This window comes from Podarcis gaigeae, assembly GCF_964106915.1.
Source record: "Podarcis gaigeae genome assembly, chromosome: 2".
NCBI lineage: Eukaryota > Metazoa > Chordata > Lepidosauria > Squamata > Lacertidae > Podarcis > Podarcis gaigeae.
The window spans coordinates 57,903,688-57,928,399 of NC_139679.1; the positions used below are offsets into that span (position 1 = coordinate 57,903,688).

At 39.9% G+C, this 24,712-nt stretch overlaps 1 protein-coding gene across 10 annotated transcripts in view; it reads left to right on the forward strand.

The window, feature by feature from the left end:
- The window catches only part of RAPGEF6 (Rap guanine nucleotide exchange factor 6), a 139,858-nt gene that overhangs the window by 105,944 nt on the left and 9,202 nt on the right, over window positions 1-24,712 (forward strand). For 7 of the 10 annotated variants that reach the window (XR_014561588.1, XM_083728343.1, XM_083728348.1 and 4 more), the window contains 8 exons: window positions 225-348; window positions 1,147-1,170; window positions 6,480-6,700; window positions 9,357-9,548; window positions 10,386-10,520; window positions 11,763-11,876; window positions 16,156-16,384; window positions 18,008-18,519. Coding sequence is in view for 9 of the 10 variants with exons in the window: in XM_083728343.1 (XP_083584469.1) it covers window positions 225-348; window positions 1,147-1,170; window positions 6,480-6,700; window positions 9,357-9,548; window positions 10,386-10,520; window positions 11,763-11,876; window positions 16,156-16,384; window positions 18,008-18,519 (1,551 nt within the window). In the remaining variant the exon portion in view is untranslated. The remainder of the gene's footprint in view (window positions 1-224; window positions 349-1,146; window positions 1,171-6,479; window positions 6,701-9,356; window positions 9,549-10,385; window positions 10,521-11,762; window positions 11,877-16,155; window positions 16,385-18,007; window positions 18,520-24,712) is intronic. The other 3 variants (XM_083728346.1, XM_083728350.1, XM_083728347.1) reach the window with 1 other exon arrangement.

Sequence of the window (24,712 nt, forward strand, 5' to 3'; positions counted from 1 at the left end):
TCTTTCTGCTGACAGCTGCCACTATAAAAACAACTGAGTGAGGGTAAAGTTAGCATTTTGACTGGCATCCATACTCTACCTTACATCTTCTTGTGGTTTTAACGACACTTGAATTGGAGACCTTTGACATCTGATGGTGGCTTGTGATATATGAAATAACATGTCAGTCTCTGAAGTGTTGTGAACCCTCTAAAGGTTTTCTTGCACATATTTTAATTGTATAGGAAATGATTCAAGGGTGGATGGCTTGGTAAATTTCGAGAAGCTCAGAATGATTGCCAAAGAGATTCGTCAAGTCATCAGAATGACTTCTGCTAATATGGATCCTGCAGTAATGTTCAGACAAAGGTATGGCATTTAAAATGGAAATTTGGGTGCAGGGAGGTGTTCTTGTGTGGAGGAAACAATATGTGTACGTTCACATGTTTGTTTTTTGTTTAATTTCATTGTTTGTTAACATTTATCATGGGAAAGTGAATATGAAACAAATGTAGATTAATGCTGATTGCAATGCTTAAGTGAAGGTTTACAAAAGTTTTTAAATAACATTTGGCGTACAGTATTTCAATATATGAAGTTTTTAGCTTAGGGCTCTTTCCATCTCACCCAGGATAAAGTATCATAATAGGAAAAACACAGGAATATCTTAAGTCAAAGAGGTTAGGCAATTCAGAGTAATCATTGGCATTGAAAATGTAACCCAGTAAAATGGAACTTCTTATTAAAAATTCAGTTGTAATATGATCAGTGCCAGGATACAATAGATCATTAATTTGTACTGTCCTTGAGATCAGGTTGTAGGTTCGAAAGGGAGTGAGTGATGTGTGAAAAACAGCACATGCCAACCTAAGTGGAGGTTTCCTTCAAAATTCATGGTCTTTTAAACTCCCAACCCTTTGGTTCTCTGTGCTTGTGTATTCACTGCACATAGTAACAAATTCTGTCTCTATTCCACTGAAAAATGTGTGTCTGAAATGTGTGTCTCTATTCCACTGAAAAATTTTGAGAATTGTTTTACTTAATTGAAATTTTCATTTCTCTCTTTTCCTGTCTACATCCTCTTCCTTTCTGACTCTCAACTGTGATTTTCCCCCTTTGCTTTTCTTTTTAAATACATGCTTCATTGTATATGGCTCTTGCTTACAGGAAGAAGAGGTGGAGGAGTTTGGGGTAAGTGTAGAGATTAATGCAACTAAGACTCAAAAAAAGTTATGCCAATTTTAACATGCTGCATCCTCATTAATGCATGCATCTGAACAATAGCATGCATTTTATTAACTCTGCAACAGTTGTTTCTAACTATTCCCAAAATTAAGGAAAAACAGGCCCATGACAATAACATGGATTCTTAACAAACCTGAATGCACTCATGGGTGGGGAGGGCTTTTCTATTGTTCTTACAAAACAAAATCATAGTGAGCTTATCCTTTTCACTTGAGGTTAACATAACTTTAAAATTTTGACATTAAAGGATGTCCAACTTCCCCTGCCTCTACCATGGAGGCATTCCATGGTTCTAAATCATATATTTACTTAGAAAATCCAGCTATTTGCTTGAAAATGTCACTACCTTGGGCTGTAAAAGAAGGAGAAACAGCTTGATAGCCACTTGTATGAAGGATCCTGGAAGCCACAGAGTTCTGTCATCAGCACCTAGAGACATCCATGCAGTCTGCATACTAGGAATGGATCTCCAGCTAAGAGTCTTTTGTCAGAGGGCTCAGTCCCCAAAACTCTGGACACAATCTCTCTGGAAGTTGTGTATCCTGTTATTACTCAGTGCTCATTGGCACTAGAGACCTCTGTGTCAGAAAGGAGTGGCTAACTTGAGTTCCTCCAGATATTGCTGGACTCCAACTTCTATCAGCTCCAACAGGTATGACCAAAGGTTAGCGGTCATGGTAGCTGTTGTCTGTTAATATCTGGAGGGCCACAGTTTAACCACCCCAATGTAGGCTGAATTGCCAACCAGTCCAGCCATTACAACTGCAGAAGAGGACCTGCTGACACCCACAGGAATTCCAACGTCTTCCGGAAGTTCTGTTCTAAATTCATATGACTAGAACACAGCAGCCAAATCCCCATTTTGATGGAACAATCTTACAAACACCAAATCCTTGTGATGAGTAATCCACTTAATGGTCTCTCCTTTCTACTTCTTGTCTGCATGGATTTGGTTATAAACAGAAGAGCTTCAGTTTGTTTCTGTCTTTTCAATAAGTAACACAGCTTACTTGCTATATCCCCACATGTTTACTGTATCCAATTGGACCCTAAATCCATGCTTTGGCAATCTCAAATCTTGATTACTGCAATGCTTTCTATGTGGGGCTACCCTTGGGTCTGATCCACAGGTTCCAGCTATTCTAGGATACTGTGGCTAGACTGATAATGATGCCACCAGGCCACGTTCAAGGTTCTTGTATTAATGTACAAGGCCCTTAGCAATTTGAGACTTGGAAGCCTCAGGGTCTGCTGGACCCCTTCCATGTCTGCTGGAGGTCTTTGTGGGAGTCACTGTTACTGGTTTCCCGTGGCTCACATTGCATGGCTCAGATCCCCAAGAAGTATGCATTCAGTACTGTGGGCCCAATTTCATAAAACCCTCTGCTAGTTGAGGTCAGACAAGTCCACTACCTACCTATTGAACTTCTGGCACCCACAAAAGACTGTTTAAAAAAATCCAAGCATACTTTTTAATTGAATTCTGATTTTATAGTTTTAACTCATTTTTAGTCTTACTGTATTGGGTCTCCTGTACACCACTTAGAGATGACTGTGATTAAGTGGTTTTCAAATTGTTGGAATAAAATAAATAATATAGAGTATATTATGGCCTGCTTGCTACCTTAACACAATAGTGTTCTCTTGCGTCTTGGCAACACATGGCTCCAATTCTGGATGGAGAACCTTGAATCATTGTCTCCTTATTAAGGCAAAATTTAAAAGCCACTGCTTCAGAATTACAGCGTCTTTTCTTTTCATATTTTATTAGAAGTGCTAGTCATTCCTTGAATGTATGCAAGGGACCAAGATGATCACTATAATGCAGCCTAAAATTTCAGCCAACATGTATAAGCTACTTAGGTGTGCACACATGCATAGGGTCATACTATTGGGCAGTTAGACCTAATTGCTCCAGTCCAAAGTTTTGCATGCATTTTGATATTGGGGTTTCATGGGGTCCATGTTAATTTAAATCCAGAGGATCAATCTATTCACACAGAGTATCACACATTTAATGACTGCTTCTGTTTAAATGAATATGAAGTCATTCCAAGTAGTTAAGCTATATATGGGTATATTGGCACTTCTGTGCCCAGACCATAGCACTGGATCAGAGTGATTATGTGTGTATGGTTTTCTATGCTGTCTTGGTAGTAATTTTGCATTGTCTTATTACTAAACAGGGGGAAACTTAACAGTAACTAAATGAGATCATATTCCTGAGATATGGAATCTGCAGAGAAGAACTTGAAATTATTTCCCTTAATAGATTATTTCACCATTTTATAACATTCCAAAAACTCAGTTTTGATTTCTGGAATGGACAAGATTGAGATTTCAGTTGTTAATAATGGGGGAAGGGCAAAGAATAGATGTTTCTTCTAGATCAGTGGTGGGAAACCTCTGACCCTCCAGGTATTGTTGGACTTCAGCTCCCATCAGCCGTAGCCAATACTGTCTATAGTCAGGGATTATGGGAGTTGTAGTTCTACAGCAGTAGCTGGTAGGCCAAAGTTTAGCCAACACTCTTCTTGATTTTCCATATTCAGATGACAGTAAAGAAAAAAAATACATTTCCTTCTTGTATAGTTTGCATTTAAACTTTTACTTGGGAAAATTAAAGGAACATGAGTTAATATGATACTTTAATAAAAAGGATACTTAAATGTTTAAGTTAGTAAGATTAAAAAAACACCAAAAACATGGTGTATAACAAACCAAAGTCACCAGGTTACATAACTTGTATTTCCATCTTGTGGTTTGTGAATGTTTATAGTTACGAAACTTTCCCATGTTAAATCTGTACAACATTCTGAGCCTGTTGCTGCTCTGATGTCAACAAATCAGTGATCAGTCTTCATTCTGTTGTGAATATGTGTTATCTAAACCTGTTGTTCCTTTATATGTATTATTTGACTCAGTGTGTCCCTTGTTCTTTCAATATCATTTCTACTTCTCAGAACTCACATTCTAATGTTTATTGCTGTTTGAAATCTTGCTGCTTCTGTTGTTAAGCTTATGTATTTCAAAGCATTTTCTGTTTGGCTGTGTCCCCTGTTGAAATATTGAGCTAATTTGTTTAACAGTTTAAAATTTCTTTCATAAAAAATAGGTGGTCCACTTTGTTTTGCTATAGCAGTACTTTTGTACCAAATACCATTCAGTCAGAATAAATATATACAATTAGCCTGCAGTTCAAAGTACTTTTTGAGACATATACTGGAATTAGATCATCCTTGAAATTGAAACATACTCTCAAAGTTATTAAAACTGCAAAATCCCTGACAGGGAAGAAGCCTGAATATACATGGAATTTTTAGTAGCTTTCATTGGAAAAACAGGTTCTTTCTTACTTGATATACTAGATTATACTTGTCAGAAGCTTTCCCAAGATAAAACCAGAAATTTCACAAGTTCTTTCCCTCACATCGATTTCCTTATTCTCTTTACAGCTTCTCCCTGCTTTGTTTACTAGAAATCTTCCATCACTTCCTTTCCTCTTCCTGTTCCTGTTGCGGTTTGAGACAGAGGCCTTAAATCTTTCTCCTTTTCTATTACTCAGTATAGGGATCTCTGGAAATTTACCCAAACACTCACTTAAGTTCTCTCATTTTCCAGTTTCTTCTCCCAGTTTTTGCTTTACTGACTCAACAGTAAAGCCAAAGAACGTCAGATGTGCGTATCTTCCTCAGAAGATCTCTGGGTCTCACGAATATGGAGTTTTTATATCTGTGTCAGCTTGAAAATATGTCTTTACTTTCTTTCTAATTACTTCCTATTTGGTATTATAGAACATGCTGCTTTTATCGACACATAATTTTTAAAATTCAGACTCTTTCATGACAATAATTAAAAAACAACAGCAGCTCCCTCCAGCTGAGTTTTCTTACTTGCCTCTTCCCCAGCAGCAATAGTTCTCTGTACTGAATTGGGAGGTATTTGTCTAGTTCTCCAGATCATTGCGACTGCTTGTTAGATGGCTCAGGGACAGAATATGGAAGGAATCGGAGCTCCCACAGTTTAAGTGCATAATGCCTGGAATTGTTTAAATGGCCACAAACAAATTATCATTTCTGTCTCACAATAAAACAGGAGAAAATTTCAAGTTTGAAAGGCGCACACTTTTAAAGACAATCAGTCTTATTTTCCATTTAACTATTAAGGCACTTTGTTCAATGAGAGTAAAGCTTGTTTCTGTCCAAAGGTAGTAATTTTGTTACAGGTGTGATGAGAAGGATTTTATAATAGTTGTTGTTGTTGAAGGCTAAATGTCTTCACGGGAGATAATCATCTTTAGAATCCCAGGTTCCAATTCTCCAAGCGCTGATCCCTATTCAAAGAGTCCACCTTATGCATGCAGCTGGGTGACATTGTTTCCACATCCTGTCCAGCAGTTCTCCCCCCCCCCCCCCACTGAACTGCTGTGCTTCAAAATGCAGCTTGCTATTCAGAGAGTGACTGCTGGAATAAAAACATAAAGAAAAACATCTAGCAGTGTGCCTTTGTCTTCCACACACAAATCTCTTGATCACAGCCGTCGTCGTTGCTCCCATTTCAGAAGCAGAATAGTAAATTATAGCAGCTCCCAGCAAAGTCTTACATTAATCTCTCTTGGCAGACTCACCTTGTTTATCAGAGAACACATTGCTGTCTTCTGATAAGTACAAGATGATATTCCAGTTTTTGGAATATGGTAAAAATAATGAAGCTCACCTACCCCTATGCAAAGTACTGCTACCAGAAGTTATTAATACAATGGAATTATGATTTTTGTTTTACTGCAAACATTTCCCCTCCAATTTTGCAAGCTTTTGAACAGCTCAGAGAGAGAAGAAAGGGCTATTTCAACCATCATTTTGCTCATGCTCTAATCTTCTGAGACCAAATTGCGTTAACACCGAATTCAGAACTGTTAAGAAATTTATCTTCTGTCCCAAACACAGTATTGGGGCTTTTGGTGTAAGTCTGAAGAGCCTTAGTTACATCTGTTAGGAGGAGCTTTCGTAGAAATTTTCCTGGCTCCTGATCATTGCACACTTTTTGTTTTATAATTCTCTTCTGGACATATTAACTCAGTAGTCTTGCAATTTGCTTTAGAACAAATGTTGTGTTAACACTATTCATCTCCTTTTTTAAAACTTGACATCAGCATGCGCTTTTAATGGAAGAGTATTTGTGCTTTGGTGTCTGTTGCTTTGGTTCCTCACTACTAAAGCGGCTGCAGCTTAACTACCTGATGTCTTCTCTTGCAGATCACTAAGTCAGGGCAGCACAAACTCAAACATGTTGGACGTTCAAGGAGGCGCACACAAAAAACGTGCCCGGCGCAGCTCCCTTCTAAATGCAAAAAAATTGTATGAGGACGCTCAGATGGCCAGGAAAGTCAAACAATATCTCTCCAATCTGAATGTGGAAACGGATGAAGAAAAGTTCCAGATAATGTCACTTCAGTGTGAACCTGCGTATAGCACTTGTAAGTAAAGCAAACTTTTAGGAAGGCAATTGAGCTTGAACAGCCTGTGGTGTTAGTTAGGAAGAATGTTTGTGTCATTCTTTAGACTTAATTTTCTATGGTTACATAATTATGTGCATTTCTATGGGCTTTCTCTTAAGCATAGTTTTAATGCAGGCTAAATATATATTTAAAAGCAGATACTGCAAAAGCACAACAACCTCAAAACCCTTGATGAATATTTGGCATCTTGTCAATTTGAGTTTTGACTGAGTTTGCACAAATTTGAAGTTATAGGTCTTACCATTGACCTTCAGTTGTTAATCTATGCACCTATCACTAGCCTGCCAAAAAATCCCATACTATGTTGCATTTTTTTTTTTTTGCCAAGTTAGCACTTTTCAGAATTAAGAAATGGCATTGGTATGCCTAGTGTAAGCAATAAGAAAATGAAAGGATAAAATATTATCACAGACAAATAGTTAGAAAGACATAAGTAAAGAAATTATTTCATTGGGAAATGAGAAAATAGTAGAGAGGAGAGTGATATACCATGATGGTCTGACACTTTTTGAATGCCTTGACTATTAACAGAGGTTGTTGCAGAGGAAGAGTTTATAAACAGACCTCTGACCTGTGCTATTCAGGAAATAACGAACGTCTTAAGACAGACTCCAAAATATAATGCACTATTAAGGTTATCTAAATTTTGGCAAGCAATCGTAATTAATAGTCAACATCTGGAGGGCACCAGGTTGGGGAAGACTGTTGTAAACAATCCTCAGCCTGTTTGCATTATTTTTGTGTCTGGGTGTTTGTGTGCCTTTTTGTCCTTACCATTTGGGAAGACTTTTGTTTTCTGAAAGGCGCCTTCTTGCACCTGATCATGCTCATTAACCACACTAACGTTCTCATGAAATTTGCTGGCATCTTTTGTGATCTGCAGTAAATATACCTAAGCTTCTATTATTGTGGTTTTTAATAAGCTCCAAGTTTTCTGGAGATATTTGACTCTTCTGACATTCCCTCGCCACTTCCTTTTCGCTAGGCTTTCCAGTTTGGAAAAGTTCCCTAGGTGACCTTGGGCAAGTTTCTCTTCATCAGCCTTGGCCCCAAATTGTCAGTAAGAGGGATGACAAACTGTTCTGCCTGGCCCAGTGGTTATAAAAATTACAGCTGCCTTTGGTAGTTTGTCGGGTGGTAACCAGGAAAGTCCTTTTTCAGTGATGGCACACTGTTTATGGAATTCTCCTAGTACTGAATGTTACATTTTCTAACATCACAAGACCTTGTTTTTTCTAGTACTTTTAGTTCCTTCCTAGACTCTGCTGCTTTTTCAATTATTAGTTGTTCAATTGTTTTATTTTTTTAACTGTAAGCAGTCCTGGAAGTTTCAGTATTTTGTAGTAATCTTCATCATCACTGTAACTAAACTTATTTGTGCTGATGTTCTTCCGCCCTTCTTCACCCCCAACATACACAAAACCCAGTAAGCTGAACCCTAGCCAGCCCCAGATATATCCCTGAAGATTTCATGAGCTGCCATGCATCAACCACCAGTAGTGCTGCAAGTGGCTCGAGTATTCACAGCAGCTCCCAAGTGCATACTACAAACATGCAGTACTGGACCAGGAGCTATTGTGACTGTTCACAGGTGTGCCAGGGATTTACCAGATCTGAGAGAGCTAAAAGTGCAGCAGAGTTGTGGACAGTGTCCTTGGGAGAGCAAGTGGGTCCTGCCAACGTTGGTTCCCAACCCTTTCTCTCTACCTCCTAATTTTTGCTGGGATTTAGCTTACTGAATTAAAGTTTCTTAGTGCCAGGATTTTGCCTTCTTGGCTGTTGAGAGTTTTCTGATCTGGAGTGCTCTGAATTTTTGGATGGCTAGTCTGAGATATAGGTATACAAATGCTTCATCTCAAAATGTTGTATCCTCTCCGACAGTAAATTAACAGAAATGCAAAGATAAAGTTTGAATGCGCTGTTTGATTTTTAACTTCAGAGGTGGTTTAATTGTGCACAGAGGGTAAAAGGCAAGCACCATGAAGTTATTTCCCAATAGAGGTTTTCAGCTGTATATCTTGTCGGAGAGTACCAAATGCACATATTTCATTGAACTTAACGGAAGCATGTTTCCCTCATTGAAACAGAAGCTTACTTTCCTTATGAAATCAGGAACAGGGTTTAGAAAATCTGCCCTCTGGAAATGCATAACAGAATGGAAATGCATAACACTTAGCTACCAAAAACATTTAGTGCTGATTCATAAAGCAGATTCTCTCCATTTTTTAGGGCTTTTTTTGGGGGGGGGGAATAGTCACAAATCCTGCATGATTTCACCTTGCAAAACAGGTCAGAGCTGTAATGTGTTGCACCATTTTTGTGCTGGGTGCAGGAGTAGCAGCAGATGAGGCTACAACATAGATGAGCATCTTCAGGTAATGAAATTGAAGTAGTATAGCTTATTCTATGAGTTAAGTGTGCCACCTAGTGGAACACTGGGGGTACCTTTCTAAAGAACAAGTGGATAAGAATCCTTACAGATATTGCTATGGATACAAAAATACCAGCTTGCCATCTAGTGTTTCAGTACACATTCCATTTTAATTGTGGTTTTTATTAACATTGCAACAGATTATAGAAAAAAAATATTGACTTCTCCTTTTCACCATGTCAGTGACAAAAAATCTAAGTGAAAGGCGAGGTGGAAAAGCTGTAGAAATGTCTCCCATGCCACTGAGATCTGTTGGCCAAACTACAAAAGTTCATCTACATCAGCAAAACAGAATGAGTCAAGTCCTTCAGGTTCCAGCTGTTAACTTGTATCCCATTAGGAAAAAAGCACCAGCAAAGGACCATGTGACTTTTAGTGAGTATCTACAAGATTCACTTCTTAAATCAAATTACTATATAAAATGGGCAGATAGAAGGTTTTGCAAGGCTAATGTTAAGCTATACTTGTCTGTTTCATTTCCATTTTGATATAGTCATATCCTAGCATATATTTCACTATACTAGATTATAAAACCATACAGTTTCAGCAGCAGATTGGACATGTTTAAATTTTTCAAACAAAATCCTTAATTTTAGCCTGATTTTGATGTTACATTATCCAGGACTAGTATTACTAAGTTTTGAAATATTGTTAAGATATATTTTTATGGTTTTAAAATGTATTTTATTGTATGCTTGATAAGTAGTTTGTATATTCCTTTGAGAATATTACTTCATGAAAAATGCAAATATATTAAATAACATTTGTATAGAGATTTGAGAAGTCAAATTTTCCATAAAGACAAATTAAGCCATACCAAATGTTTCCAAATCTCCTACATTTCATGGAAAGGGACACTGAGAATGTGAATTGTTTCTGCTAAATGTCTTGCAACTTCTATCAAATTCATGTAAACAAGAAAGGGCTGATTCAAAATTCTGTTTTGAGGTTTGGGGATAGTATGAGTCAGTGTGTTACACACACACACACACACACACACACACACACCCCTCCCAACATAACTTGAGGCCCTGCTGAATATGGCTGGCTTTTAAAAGTTGTCTTCCAACAAAGTAATCTTCACAAAGGAGTCCAGGAATAATTTTGGTCATAGTTCAGTTGCCTTTGGACCATAAAAGATGCTTTTGTAGGAACTCTTCAGTTTGAATTGTGTGTATAAGCATTTGTCTTGTTTTGTGATTGCTCTCATAGGTGCAGGTTCTCCTCAGAAGTCAATGAGTTTGTCTGAGGAAACAAATAGTAAAAAACAAGCAGAAGACAGTATATCTATGGCATCTTCTTTGCATTCCAGTCCTCCTGCTTCTCCTCAGGACTCCCCACGCAAAGGTAGGAGTAGACACAAGTTTAGTCTTAACATGTCTCAGCTTAACTATATTTTAGTTTTCTTCTCAGGATCTGTCTTTCCTTTCCTCAGTAAACTCAAAAGATGTACTTTGGGTATTCACAAAAGGCATAACTTATTCACTGGGGAAAAGAAAAGAAACTTCATGTGTTCATGGAAAAGACCATTGTGCCTGAAACCTTTCAAGAAGGTTTTTAACATTGGATATTATTATATTTTATTTATTGAAAGGCATTTATAAACCACTTGCCGTAATATTTTACAAATCTCTTAATTGGTATAAAATATAAAAATAATGTAATTATAAATGCAACCTAAAACAAGTAGAACAGCTGTATGAAAACATGTAAAAGTGTATAAAATAATTTAAACAAAAATTCAGGGGATCATGGACATAAAGGTCTGATCTTATGGATCAGGAAAAGCTCTGGCGGGGTGTGGGGGAGATATGTAACCACTATAAGTAGGACAATGTGTTTTTATGTGTGTTGATTTAATACACTATTTCAAAGGCCATAGAGTGATTCGCCAAAGGCCTGTAGGAAGAGGAATATTTCTGCCTGGTGCCTAAAGATATGTAACAAAGGCGCCAGGTGAGCCTCCCTGGGGAGAGCATTCCACAAGCAGGGAGCCACCACAGAAAAGGCCCATTTTCAGTGTCGCCACCCTCCACACCTCTTGTGGAGGGGGGCAAACAAAGAGGGGCCTCAGATGATGATCACAAGGCCCAGGTCTGGGTTGCAGGGTCCAGGCTGGTTCATATACAGTAATTTAAAGAACCATGTGTGTCATTTTATATTCTTATTTTTGGATAGTTGACTATTCTTGTTGGATTGCCAGAAGTTACTCCTGCTAGAATTCTTCTACATAAGCATGCGACTTTCATTAACTTCCATGTGACTCCATGAGGATTGCTTTGTCTCCTTTGATTTCAGTTGTTGGATACGCATTCAGGGGTTGTTGTTTTCTTTAAAAACAATCTTGTTTTGATAAAAGTGGCCTCTGCCCCGTTTTGTATTTGTTAACATCTCATTGCAGAACTAAAATTAGATTACTTGTTCTCTAACTAATTAAACAGGCACATCATTGCCCCCTCTTTACTTAACTGCAGCTTACGTTTCCTTTTGTGCCGCATCCAAGTGTAACATTACGTAGATTAATAAACAAGAAGAGTGTTTCTTTTACTGCCAGTGTATTATTTACTTTGCGTGTTCCTTTCTTTGTAGCTGGTAATCCCCAGAGGTCCGATCACTGCAGCCAGATCAACCTCTCTGGCTCGTCCTCATCTCTTGCAAGCGAAGCAAGCAACAAGAACAGTGGACAGCGCAGCTACGGAATAGGTGGGGCTTATTTGCAAAAGAAAATCCAGCAGATGACTAGCAGGACAGCAGAAATATCAGTCAGTGCTGAAAAGAGGCAAAGTGAGGATGCCAGAGACAAGGCAGAGCTTCAGTATAAGCCCAGGAAAAGAATGGTCTCTCCCTTTGCAAGATTCAGGGAAAGGAGTATCTCCAGGGAAAGATCAGCTGTCGCCCGTGACATGGACGCAAAGTGCATGCAGGAGAAAAGGGATAGAGCTGAGAAACAAAAAGACATAGACAGTAATGTGTTGCATACAGCCAGTAGCCATGGAAACAGTAGCTCTCTAATGTGGTTATGTCCACAGCTGAGGCACAAGAGAAGGAAGACTATGTGACATGCCGTTCTGCCTGTGTCAGGCTTAAATCTGTATTTATACTGTAAATATTTATTCAGATATGTTAAGTATGTGTGACACCGTTTTGAGTTTTTTCAGACATGGAAGCCGATATTAGCAAGAGATTCATTTTTACTTGTACATTTTCAGTATTAAAGCTGGAAGGATCACACTCCCTTTAGGAGCTTCATAGAAGACCACCCAACCTCTTCTGTTGGTGATGGTTGAGAAATGACTAGAAATAGACTTGTATTTCAGCTTAATAGTGGATTAAGCCTTGTTCTGCAGGCTTTGTACAGAGGAATGTGAATACAGTGAGTGACTATTGGGTCATGCTTTCTGGAGAAAAATACTTTTTAAAATATGCTTTATTATCTTGCTTTCTAGACCCCTGCCACATACATGGCGACATGCGATTTCCAGTTGGGCTGCTGCATGATATGCAGTTACATACATGTCAAGCAAATTGTGTGAAGCAGCTCTGTGTGCACTTCCTACTATTCATACAGTTCATATAGTGGTGTGGATGAGATAAACAGAACCGTAGTGGAGTAATTGCTTCACACATGATTTGCATATAGGAATCAGCCCTTGTAGCTTGACCTATACATAAGGACCATGGCACTTATTTCAAGAAAGTGTGCATAAGCTTGTATGTACCTTTTTCATTTTTCTTTTGGAGAGACCTCAGCCTGTTTGAAATATACAACAGTTCTCAGTATTTGTCCTCTTGTAGGGATAGCCTTTGAACTGTGTAGCCACAATCTACAATTATCATTCATATCACATCAGTGTGCACTACTATTCAGTTATGTGTAATTTGTACCCTTTTGGGATTTACAGTTTCATTTTACTTTAAAAATAATAATACAGGTATGAGTGTTTTATGTAATCAAAGGTTTTAACTTAACTTCCCAACTGCTTTCATGATAAAGAGGTTTCTGCTTTTACTATATACTTAAAATGTTTCACAGATTTTCCCTAACATGTTGTGAGTAGATGCATTTTGAATTGTTATTTTTAGGCAAAATGTATCTGTTTACATTTAAGCTATTAGATCTATCATCTCATAAAATATCACACATGGTTACTTCCCGCTAATGAAAATATTTATAAATTTGTGCATACCTCAAAGTTTCTGGATTTTATATCCCAAAATGCCAGCTTGCTTATTAATTGGGATTATTTCCATGTGTTTTGTATAAATTCATAGAGGTAAACACAGTTTTTTTTCATGGGAAGCAGTTCAAAGAGTGTCTCCTTTTAAAATAAATGCATTAATAAATCTTGGCCATGTATCACAGAGGCATATGCATAGCCTATATGCACATACACAAGGACTGTTTCTTTCTCTTAGTAGCAGCTTATAATGGACTCCCAAACTGTTACTCAAACTCTCTTCCCCCAATTTAAAAAGGGCACAGATAACATACATATTATTCTGGGAATTTCCCTTTCAAATAAGCAAAACAGCAAGCTAGTTTTTAAATTTGGGTGTTCTATATATGACCAGCTACAGCAAGAGAAGCTCGGCGTTTATTTTTCCTGGATCATAAGCAATGTATTGAGACCAATTTCCTACTTTCTTTTTACCAGTAAATTACTTTAAAAGCCCATATCCGATGAAGATAAGGGAGAAAAATAGAAACATGAAAAGTGCTAAGGCATTGCAGGAACATACTTAAAAAAAAGAAAAGACCTGTCAAGGATTGGGAGCAGTGAGAAACCATGTTACCATGTGTTCTGAACCATTGAATAAGTGATGGTGGTTTTGTCTAGAGTCGCCTGCAGACAAGTTTGCTTGCTTTTTTTTTTGTTGACAAATGGAAAATTGCATGTCTGATTGGCCCATCAGATTCTACAGCTTCACTCTGGAAGTCTCCTGGTTTACTTAATGGAGGCATTTTCAGAACTGCCAGTACTTACTAACAATTAGCTGAAGCAAACGAAATGTGATAGATAGATAGATGCCCTTAAAGTTCTTTTCTGCAGTGTTTTGACTTGTCACTATTTTTGATATACTTACTGAGTGCCATAGCGCTTAAGTTGTGGACCAGGGCTTACGGTTTCAGTAAGAGTTGAACATCAGCATGATATTACACAGCCTAGGAAGTTCACAAGCATGAAATGTGTATCGGTTTTTGTTTTGCTGGCATCCATCTGTCTCAGGAGACAGTGGAGGACTGCACCTTTGGGGTTGAGGTCAAGTTGTTGGACAGTTGTAGCTCCTGCTGTGGCTATAGAGACAGATGCAGAAAAGACATGTTTTGCTGCAGCTGGGGCAGCTCCACCATGGTGTTTTTTCTCTCTACGCTCCTCCCATTGGTCATTTCTCCTCTGGTCACAGCTGTGAATTCTTGACAGCTTGTCTCCAGGCACTGTGGTCATCTGCAAGGGATTCCCACGTGGCAGGGTTAATGTTGCCAGCCTTTATGTTACATTTGCAGACATCTTTGTACTGAAGCTCGTGTTATCTCGTATTACGTTAAATCTGAATCTTATTTTTAAAAAATCCATTTGAAATGTAATGCTCATTAAACTGAACATACGGGACTGGACAGTGCAGCCCAGTAAGGCTTAGCAAGAATATTGGTAGAAAAATTCTACTTGAAGCTAAGGATTTGCCACAGTTGCCTGCGGTGAATGAGGTTTTAGTGATCCTAGCCAGCTTACTCTCAACTGCAGTCCTAGAAAAGCAGTTCTTTCCACACTGGGAAAACCCTGCGCAAAGAGAGCTTTTAAGCTCTCTGCCTTCCATGCTTATAATTTGTGTGATTTCAACCAGCTGGCCTTCAAGTGTGTAAAGTTGAAATCTCACATGTTAAGCAGCTGGAGAGAGAAATCAAGCTGTACCATATGATGGCCACTTTCAAATACCTGTCACATGGAAGATGGGGCCAGCTTGTTTTCTGCTGCTCTGGAGGGGACAACCTCAACTGATGGGTTCAAGTTGCAAGGAAGGAGAGTCTGACTAAACATCAGAAAGAGCTTTCTGGTAGTAAGAGCTGTTTGATGGTAGAATAGGCTCCCTTAGAAGGTGGTGGACTCTCCTTCATTGGAAGTTTTTAATCAGAGGTTGGATGGCCATCTGTCAGGGGTGCTTTAGCTGTCCTTCCTGCATTCCATGGCCCTTTGGTGCACCTTCCAACTTCACAATTCTGTTAGTTACCTGTATCAATTTTTTTTCAAAACAGCAGGTAGAACAAAAATCGGAACTGTCATTCTAATGAATACTTTTCCTACGTAACCTAACTGAAGTAAATTAAAGCCAAACTGTCAACACAGTATCTATAGCCTATTTCAATCTAGATTTATGAACAGCTTAGATTTCATTAATGGCAGTGGGAAATGTTAGTGCAAATGAACATAAAATTACTTTAAACTGTTTGCGGGTGTATCTTGGGTGAAATCGTTGTAGGTTCTTGATCGCTATTGACCGGCAAATTACTTTTCCTATGTATAGCTTCAGAATCAGAAGAATCTTTATTTGCACCAGCTACTAGCCATAAAATAAAATACAATGTACTGAAGAGAGAGGTAAAAACTTAACTGTACAAAATACATTCTGGTTTATGCTTAGCTTTCAAAGAAACCTTATCTGCAAATCCCATGTGTTGTTTCTGTTGCTCTGTTTTCATTGTATATTATAGCCATTTGAAGGAAAGCATGCAAATTGTATCCTTGTGACAAAGGTCCAAGGTAATTAGTGAAGCGTTGCTCCACTCTACAGTTGATTTTTTATTCTCTTCTTTTGAATGAAAAGGAAGCTCAGTAACGTAAAATGAACAATTAAAAAGCCATACAAGGGAGAAGAGAGAAGTGGTAGAAAGCATCCTTGTCTTTAAAATACCATAGCAGTGTCATAGATTAGCTGTCTGAACTCTTTAAAAAAGTTGAATCCTTTCTTCCTCTGTCCTCCTTAGGCTATGCCCTGATACCATCTGCAAAATCGGAGAATTTTTCAGATTCCAGCCACAGCGAGATCTCTTCACGGTCCAGCATTGTGAGCAACTGCTCTGCTGACTCCATGTCTGCAGCCCTTCAGGATGAAAGATGTCTGGCTCAGGCTGTCGTAGTTGTGGATTCAGTAGGAGCAGTTGAAAGGAAGGAGCACCCTCATCCGTCCTCTGAATACAGCCAGCCTTGCCCTGGGTAAGAAGTGATTGACACGTGAGAGAGTAGCGAAAGGATTTTCTGTTCAAGCCATTTACTGCCTATGCTGTAATCATGCTTACAGGTGCTATTAGCCTGCTGAAAACCACTTTTAGAAAGAGCAAAGTATGCTCCCTGCTCGGGAAATCTCAAGTTAGAATTTTAAACAGGCTATGATTTTCCCTATATTGGTAGGCCTTTAAATTGGTGTATTAATGTACATCCTAGAAAATGCATTAAAGCTGCAGGATTTAAATAAATTGCCTCTGGTATAGCACCAGGCACTGAATGTTCAAAGATGTTATCCTGGAAAGCCCTGAAAAGATTTGCCATTTAAAATGCGTTCGTGTTCAAATGTACAGCGTGACCATGGTGTTTCGTGACAGTGCTTTAACAGCTCTGCTAAGCAAGTGGGAAATGTGCTTCCAGGCTTATGCCTAAGGCATAATGGTCAGAAACCTGGTTGCCGCTCTCAGAAGAGAAGATGGATTCTGCCAGTGGAAGGCTGGACAATACCAATTATAACGAAGGCCTCCAGGGTCTGTAGAACTTTTACCAACATGTATTTCTTTTGTAAAAAAAATAAAATCTTCCCATGTAGATTCAATTAATGTTCACTAATCAATATTCAGTTAATCACTGATTCATTTAATAAATGTTTCTTGAAATGCAATAGCACTTGGTGCTCAGTACATGATTTGCCACGTCAGCATAGGTTAAAAGAAATTGCATAAAGATTGAAAATATAAGATGTTGAAATTATCATTTCCTACAAGCAGGTAAAATTGTAGCATTTAGATGTGTAATGGCCTGATGCTTGTCTTGAAGAAAAGAAAGAAGGGAGATCATAGGGTTGTATTTAACTAACCTTCCTCATAGTAGACACACTAATAGTAATGATCATGACTAACTTAGGTACGTTAATTTCAATTAGTTGACTACCACCCATAGAAATCAACATTTGCGGTTGGCAGAGCCTGTTGGCTAATGGAAAGACATTGTAATGCAGTTGTAGACAATGTGGTGCCCTACAAATGTTATTAGACTATAGTTCCCATCATCCTTGCCCAGTACCTATATTGGCTGGGGCTGTTGGGAGTTGGGAGTCCAACAATATTTGTAAGGCACCACATTGGATAACCCTACCATAGCATTGTATTAGATATAAGAAGACATAAGTAAGTCTTCAGTACAGTAGTATCTTGGTTCTCAAACAGAATGTGTTCCGAGAGTAGGTTTGACTCCCGGAACCATTTGAAAACCAAGGCACGGCTTCTGATTGTCTTGAAAGCCACGTTGGACATTTGGCTTCCGAAATAGTTCAAAAACCGGAACACTCACTTCCAGGTTTTGATCATTCAGGAGCCAAGGCATTTGAGATCCAAGGTACAACTGTATAGACACAACCAATGGTTAAGGCAAAAGCAGTCATATTTTGAACCAACTGGACTCTAAACTTAATTTCATACCTTGAAAATTTCCAAGAGTTCTGCTCAACGTGCTCAGATGCAAAGAGGTGAGCAAGCATTTTACAGACTGTCTTCAACCCTGGATGTTGTCGCCGTTTGTCGCCATTGAATTGCTTGCATGCTGCCTTTATAATGCTGTGGTCTTCGATTTCAGTTGGCCACTGTCCAGACCTCCCGTGATCCGAGGCCTGCCTGTCCCATCTTCCATGAGCACGGAGGAGATTTCCCACGAACACATCACAATAGAAGCAGCAGATAGTGGTCGTGGGAGCTGGACCTCCTGCTCCAGTAGTTCTCATGATAACTTCCAAAATATCCAGAACCAGAAAGGCTGGGACCTCTTAAACTCTTACCGCCACGCTCACTTAGAAAGGGCCATTGCTGAAGTAGAACCATCAAGCAGCTGCCCTGAAGAGATTCACTTGCAGCCCCACGCCCACTCAAACAGCAGCAGGCAATCCAAAACGGGCATGGACTTTGACCAATCCCGGCAGAGCTGGGCTTCATCGAGTTCTCTGTCAGACGCATATGAAGCAAACTGTGGGACAGTGAAGCGGCGAGGACTTGACAGCTTAGCAGTAGAGCAAGCTGAAGTTTTGGACTCCAAAGCAGGTGGCGATACAACATACAAAACTGTCACTTCCAGTACCGAGAGAGGCCTCATAGGTAAGCCGCCCAAAGGCTGTGGAAGCTCCCACAGCTGCACTGTATTATGTTATTAAGCTGTTAAGAAATGACATCAGCAGATTGCATGTTAAAATCCAGTTTGTACACATGTTTTCAATCAAATAAATCCACGGCCCAAAGTGTTTCCAGACCTCCTTGGGAGCAGGGGTGGAATTTAAAGTAACAGAACAGCAAACTATTTAATGCCTTACAGGGAAGGGAGCAGGCTTATGCAACAAGCAGAGGAAATTGTCCCTGTGACCTTTTCCAAAAAAACCTTTCTGAGATTTCTTTTTGCAGTTTTCCACTAAGAATTTGGGCTTTCCTTTCTTGAGCCCTCTCATGCATTACACGGGAGATGACCAAGTTGGTTCAGAAATTGTCCAAGTTGCGATACTTTTTCCAGCTATTGAGCCCTGCCTACCTGCTCCACTTTCCCTTAAGGCAGAAAGAAAATACCGTATTTTTAGCCCTAAAGGACGCACCGGCCCATAGGATGCACCAAGTTTTTTTGGGGGGGGGGATAAAGAAAAAAAAATATTCCCCCCCCCCAGGAGCTTGTGGGGCCGGCAGCAGGGAGAAGCGCTCTCCTCCCCGCTGCCCGCCTGCAGACCAGGTCTGGGGACAGCGGGAAGACGCGCTGCGCCTCCCCGCTGTCCCCGGAGCTAGCGGGGCTGGCGGCGGGGAGAAGCACGCGTCTCCCCGCCATCAGCCTTCAAACCATATCGGGAGACAGCGGGATGGCGGCGTTCTGCCTCCCCACTGTCCCCCGACCTTGTGGGGCTGGCGCTGCGGCTCTCCTGAAGCCTGGAGAGCGAGAGGGGTCGGTGCACACCGACCCCTCTCGCTCTCCAGGCTTCAGGAAGCTTTCCGCAAGCCATGGGAGAGCTGCGCGACTTCGCACCCTCAGCACGCCTCAGGCTCAGCACGCCCCAGGCTTTGGGCTTCGGGCAGCTCTCCGCTAGCTGTGGAAGAGCTGCGCGAAGACGTGCAGCTCTCCCACGGCTTGCGGATAGCAACCTGTTCTGGGGGCTGGGATTTTTTTTCTCTTTACCCCCCCCCCCCAAAAAAAAAAACTAGGTGCGCCCTATGGGGCGAAAAATACGGTAATTGTACACAGATTGTAAACCAGTTAAGGGAATACATAAATCGTGGTGATTCTTTTATTGAAAAATATATATATCCCACATTGTCTTAGATATGAAAGCTGCTTCCAGCATTGAAGAAAAGGATATGGATACATTTTCTCAGGGGACTTCTCTCTCTTGCCTGCCCTTTCCAATGTGCAGTGATCTCTGCTCCTAGATGCTATACTTGCCCTATGCCTCTTTCCTCCCTTTAACTCATCCTCAGCTGTACCATGTTACTTCATATCTCACACCCACATCAGTGTCCGCTCCAGGCATCTTGTGAAAGAGGTTGAGAGATGCATCCTCTTCCACCCAATAGATTGCCTTACATGCTCAGCTGCTGGTAGCAGTGCACATTCACGTACAGCTACCAGTACCTTCCTACTAATGTCCTCAGTCAGGTATGAAATACAGGACCATACGGGAAGAAAGTTGTGTTTTATGACATTGGCTATTTTGGCGTGGTGTTGGCTGCATGTCTGGAATATGCTTTTTGGAATCCTTAGCTGACTGTTTTTTAAATAATATTTGAAAGCCCTGCAAGGGAAGTTGTTGTAGTGGGTTTGAGGGTATTGTTGCAGTTTTTACTTTTGTGCAACCACTGTGCACTGATCAGCTGTTTGTGATATTTGGGGATAAAGTGGGGGCATCCTGGCTTGGACCCTTGGTTGCTCTTCTGTTAATGTGAGGGACTCCAATCCAACAGAGGCTTCTACTGGTGGAAGGAAGGAAATTTTTGCCAATTCCTCTTTCCCTATACAGCTCCCAGTGACACCTCCAAAGGGTATCCTAATCACTTGGAGTATATTATCTTAGGGCACTGGTGAATAATAATAATAATAATAATAATAATAATAATAATAATAATAATAATAATAATAATAATAATAATTTATTTCTACCCTGCCCATTTGGCTGGGCTTCCCCAACCACTCTGGGCAGCTTCCAATAAAAGATTAAAAATATATTAAAACATCTGTCATTTAAAAAATCCCTGAACAGGTGGAATTGTGAAAATTACCTCCCCCTTTCCCCCAGTAGGGGGATCCAAGTCTTTGAACACAGTTTCCTTTTCCTCAAACTGCATTTGAAGCGTATTTCACTGTAGGAACAATTAAAATCATGTCACTAGCAGCTTTTAGCCATTTTGATAAATCAAAATGGAATTAATGTCAACAAGGGGGAGCCGCTGCAAAATATTACAACTGTGCGGAGTGTTGCTGTTCAGTATGCCAACCAGCTGTGCATTCTTTTGGGATTCATAATTTCATTTTTCCACCCAGTCAGTTTCTTATCCACCCCCCCAAAAGAGTCAACATTATGTGGCCTTGTTTTCTTTGTATCTGTCTGTCCGTCTATCCATCCACACACACATTTCTGCAGGACTTGAGGTTCCCATATGGCTGCTAGCACATGGTTAGGCAAACTAAGGCCCAGGGGCTAGATCTGGCCCAATCGCCTTCTAAATTTGGCCTGCGGACGCTCCAGGAATCAGTGTGTTTTTACATGAGTAGAATGTGTGCTTTTATTTACAATGCATCTCTGGGTTATTTGTGGGGCATAGGAATTCGTTCTCCCCCCCCCCCCACCCCAAAAATATAGTCCAGCCCCACACAAGGTCTGAGGGACAGTGGAACGGCCCCCTGCTGAAAAAGTTTGCTGACCCCTGTGCCAGCACCTTCCTCTTGTGTGTGCATCGACCTATTTTGGCTTACATAGGGCTCCACACTCACCTCTGAACATTGGAAACAAAGGGAATGAGACTATCTGTGAAAGGTTTGTGACATGGCGCAAGCTGAAAGAGGAGAAGGAAAGAAAATGGCACGTCTGTAGACCAAAGAAAGGGAATTCACAATTTTCAAATTGAGAACCACCTCTCTAGTAGCTGGCCCATTTTGTCCTTTTGCCCCACGCCATTACAGTTTTAATTCACATTCTTATTAGTGCCAGTGTAAACAGGATTTCCACAGTTCAGAATTAAAGGAAAACTAACAAGATCAAAGCAGGAATAAGCAGTTTTGCAAAGAGGAATTGTCAGGAAGTTATATGCCAGTGAAATCTAATTAATAAACCTTTTCCTAAGGGCATAGCTTTTTCATCAGAAGGTAATTGCGTCTCCTCAGATCACCCCCCAAAATTTGGGCTTGCATTACGTTTCATCCTCTGCCTAGCTCTAAGGCAAAACCAACATTGCCGAATGAATGTTTGGGTGGGGCAGGGGTTACACACCCAGGCTATGTAAGCTCAGCATTCTCTACTCTGAGGAACGTCCTCTCATTGTTCCTGTCTGTTCTTGCCACCTTGAGCAGTCTTAGCATTTTGCCAGCTGTCTGCTTTTCCACAGACCTGCTTTTCCACAGACCCTGACATGCAAACACCGCAGAATCACAGAATTATAGGGCTGGAAGGGATCCTGGGGATCATCTAGTCCAACCCCCTGCAATACAGGAATTTCTTGCCCAACATGAGGCTCCAACTCACAACCCTAAGATTAAGAGTCTCATGCTCTACCAACTGAGCTATTCAGCTTAGACCATTTTTATTTTTTATCAACGGATATCCCCAAAGCCTCTCCTTGTTTGATTTTGCCATTTATTTGTTAGCAACTAAAAGGGCATCACAACAATTGTCTGTAAATGATATTAGTTTATCAGTATATAATCTAGTTTTCACTATTGCACTTGATTTATAGAAGCCAGCTGTTTTGGAATAGAAACTTAGAAAAAGAAAAAAACCTGTTGCAAGTTGTGTTCCTTGGCACTGAAAATAAACTTAATGTTGAAATTTGGCATAGTTTAGAAGTGTCAGATGAGACTGGAAATGCATGACTTCAGCTGCCCTTTTTTGTTCCTTTTCAGTGCTTACATTGCCACTACTTCAAGGTTTCACACTAGCAAGTGGTAGGACTATAGCTCTGTACCAATCTGTTGATGAAGAGTAGTAAGCTAACCATTTAATAATAATAATAAGTAACTTATTTGGATAACATTGGCATTCCAGTATTAACACCATTTGTCTGGCTTAGACTACCTTGGTTACCTACTTTAGGATTACGAAAAGTCATATTTGAAGATGAGAATGAGGTAGTCTTAAGGCAAGAGACAAAAGCTTCACAAACTAAACTTAAATAATTCTAGTAAAGGCAAGTGTCAAGGTGAATTGTAGGTATTTTAATTACATTTATTGCCAAAAATGCTGACAGTATGACATATACCTATACAGTAATTGAAATTAATGCTGTAGGATTCTCTTATATACCGTATCTGTTGGAGCCGGAATATAAAAGGTTTTGAAAGTTACTGATCAAGAAATTTCACTCACATAGGAACAGTGAAGTAACTTCTCAGGTTTGGAAATGTCAAGATATTTGTATTACAGATAAGTTGTGTGTGTGTGTGTGTGTGTGTGTGTAAAGTGCTTTGTCTAGTACAGTGGTACCTCAGTTTCTGAACATAATCCGTTCCGGAAGACAGTTCAACTTCCGAAATGTTTGAAAACTGAGGTACCAAGGGCTGGCTGCAATTGCAATGGAGAAAATTGGCGGGGGGGGGGGAACACCTCAGCGGAAGCCGTTCAACTTCCGAGACGCATTCGAAAACGGAAGCATTTCCTTCCAGGTTTTTGGCATTCGGCTTCTGAAACATTCAACTTCTGAGACATTCGAAAACCGAGATACCGCAGATTTCAGATTGTTGTAATACTAGCCTAGGATTACAAAAAATAAATAAAATAAATACCCTGTCTAATTCAGTAGTGGACCATGAATTTCAGGTGTCAAAAGATTGGGGTTTGGGGTTTTTTTGGTTCTTTACTAAAAGATCTGCATTTTTAAATATTCTGCACAGTTCATAATTAGTTACATTTTTATAAGTGAATAATTATGTGTATTTAGAACACTTGTATACTTCTACACCAACAACTATTGGGCCAAGAACCAAGGCAACCTTTGTTTCCTGAAGCCAATATAGCAGCCCTGTTAATGGATCCTATTATTACAAAGAATGCATTTAGGAATGTGATGCCTAAATAAAGAGGTTATACTCTGATCTTAATTGCTAGGAGTGTAATATAAACCTTTTTGAAAGAGGATTGGGCAGTATCCAACTAACTTGTTCCATCAGCACAAGGAATTTTGCTTTTGTAACAGATCTCCCTCCCTCCCCACTTTCCTCTCCCCTCTAAATCTGTTCTGGGTTTTTCTCTCCAGAGCGGATTTGGGGAGGATGTGGGAGTATTAGAGAGGGTAAGTTTTGTTGCATAAGGAAAAATCCTAGTACCGATAGAAGAAGCTTGTTGGATACTGCCCATTGTCTCCAAACCAGATTTTCACAACTGAAATAAATTATTCCACCTAATATAAATAGAATTAAGAATGGCACCAGAGCTCATGAATAGCATAGGTGTAAGGTCACGCAGGGGTCAGCAAAAATTTTCAGCAGGTGGCCGGTCCACTGTCCCCCAAACCTTGTGGGGGGCTGGACTATATTTTGAAGAAGAAGAAGAAAGAACAAATTACTCTTCCCCACAAATAACCCAGAGATGCATTTTCAATAAAAGGGCACATTCTACTCATGTGAAAACATGCTGATTCCCACACCACCCAGGGGCCGGATTGAGAAGGCGATTGGGCCGGCTCCGGCTCCTGGGCCTTAGTTTGCCTACCCATGGGTTAGGACATTTTTAAAGACTAGCCCCAATGCAAAGGGTTTGGTGGATGGCACCTTGCCATTATTTTAGAGGAACATTTCCAAGGATATAGCTGGGGGAAAAAATCAGGAACGTGAGAGTCTTCCAAATAAATTTTACATGTTTTAGCTAGAGAGTTGGTCCAACTGCTGTCAAAAAATGTTCTAGCAAAGTAGATTTGGAAAGCTGGGGACATTGTATACGGCATGGCTATGGTCAAAGAAGGCAAATTAATCACATGGCTGTTAGAGATAACTTCCAGAAGCAACTAAACAGATTTATTTCGTGCAAACATCTTATCAAAACCTCTATTTTCACATATCACTGTATATGAATGCTTTGCTGGTCCTGCTAAAATTCTTTGGACTTGGTTTTTT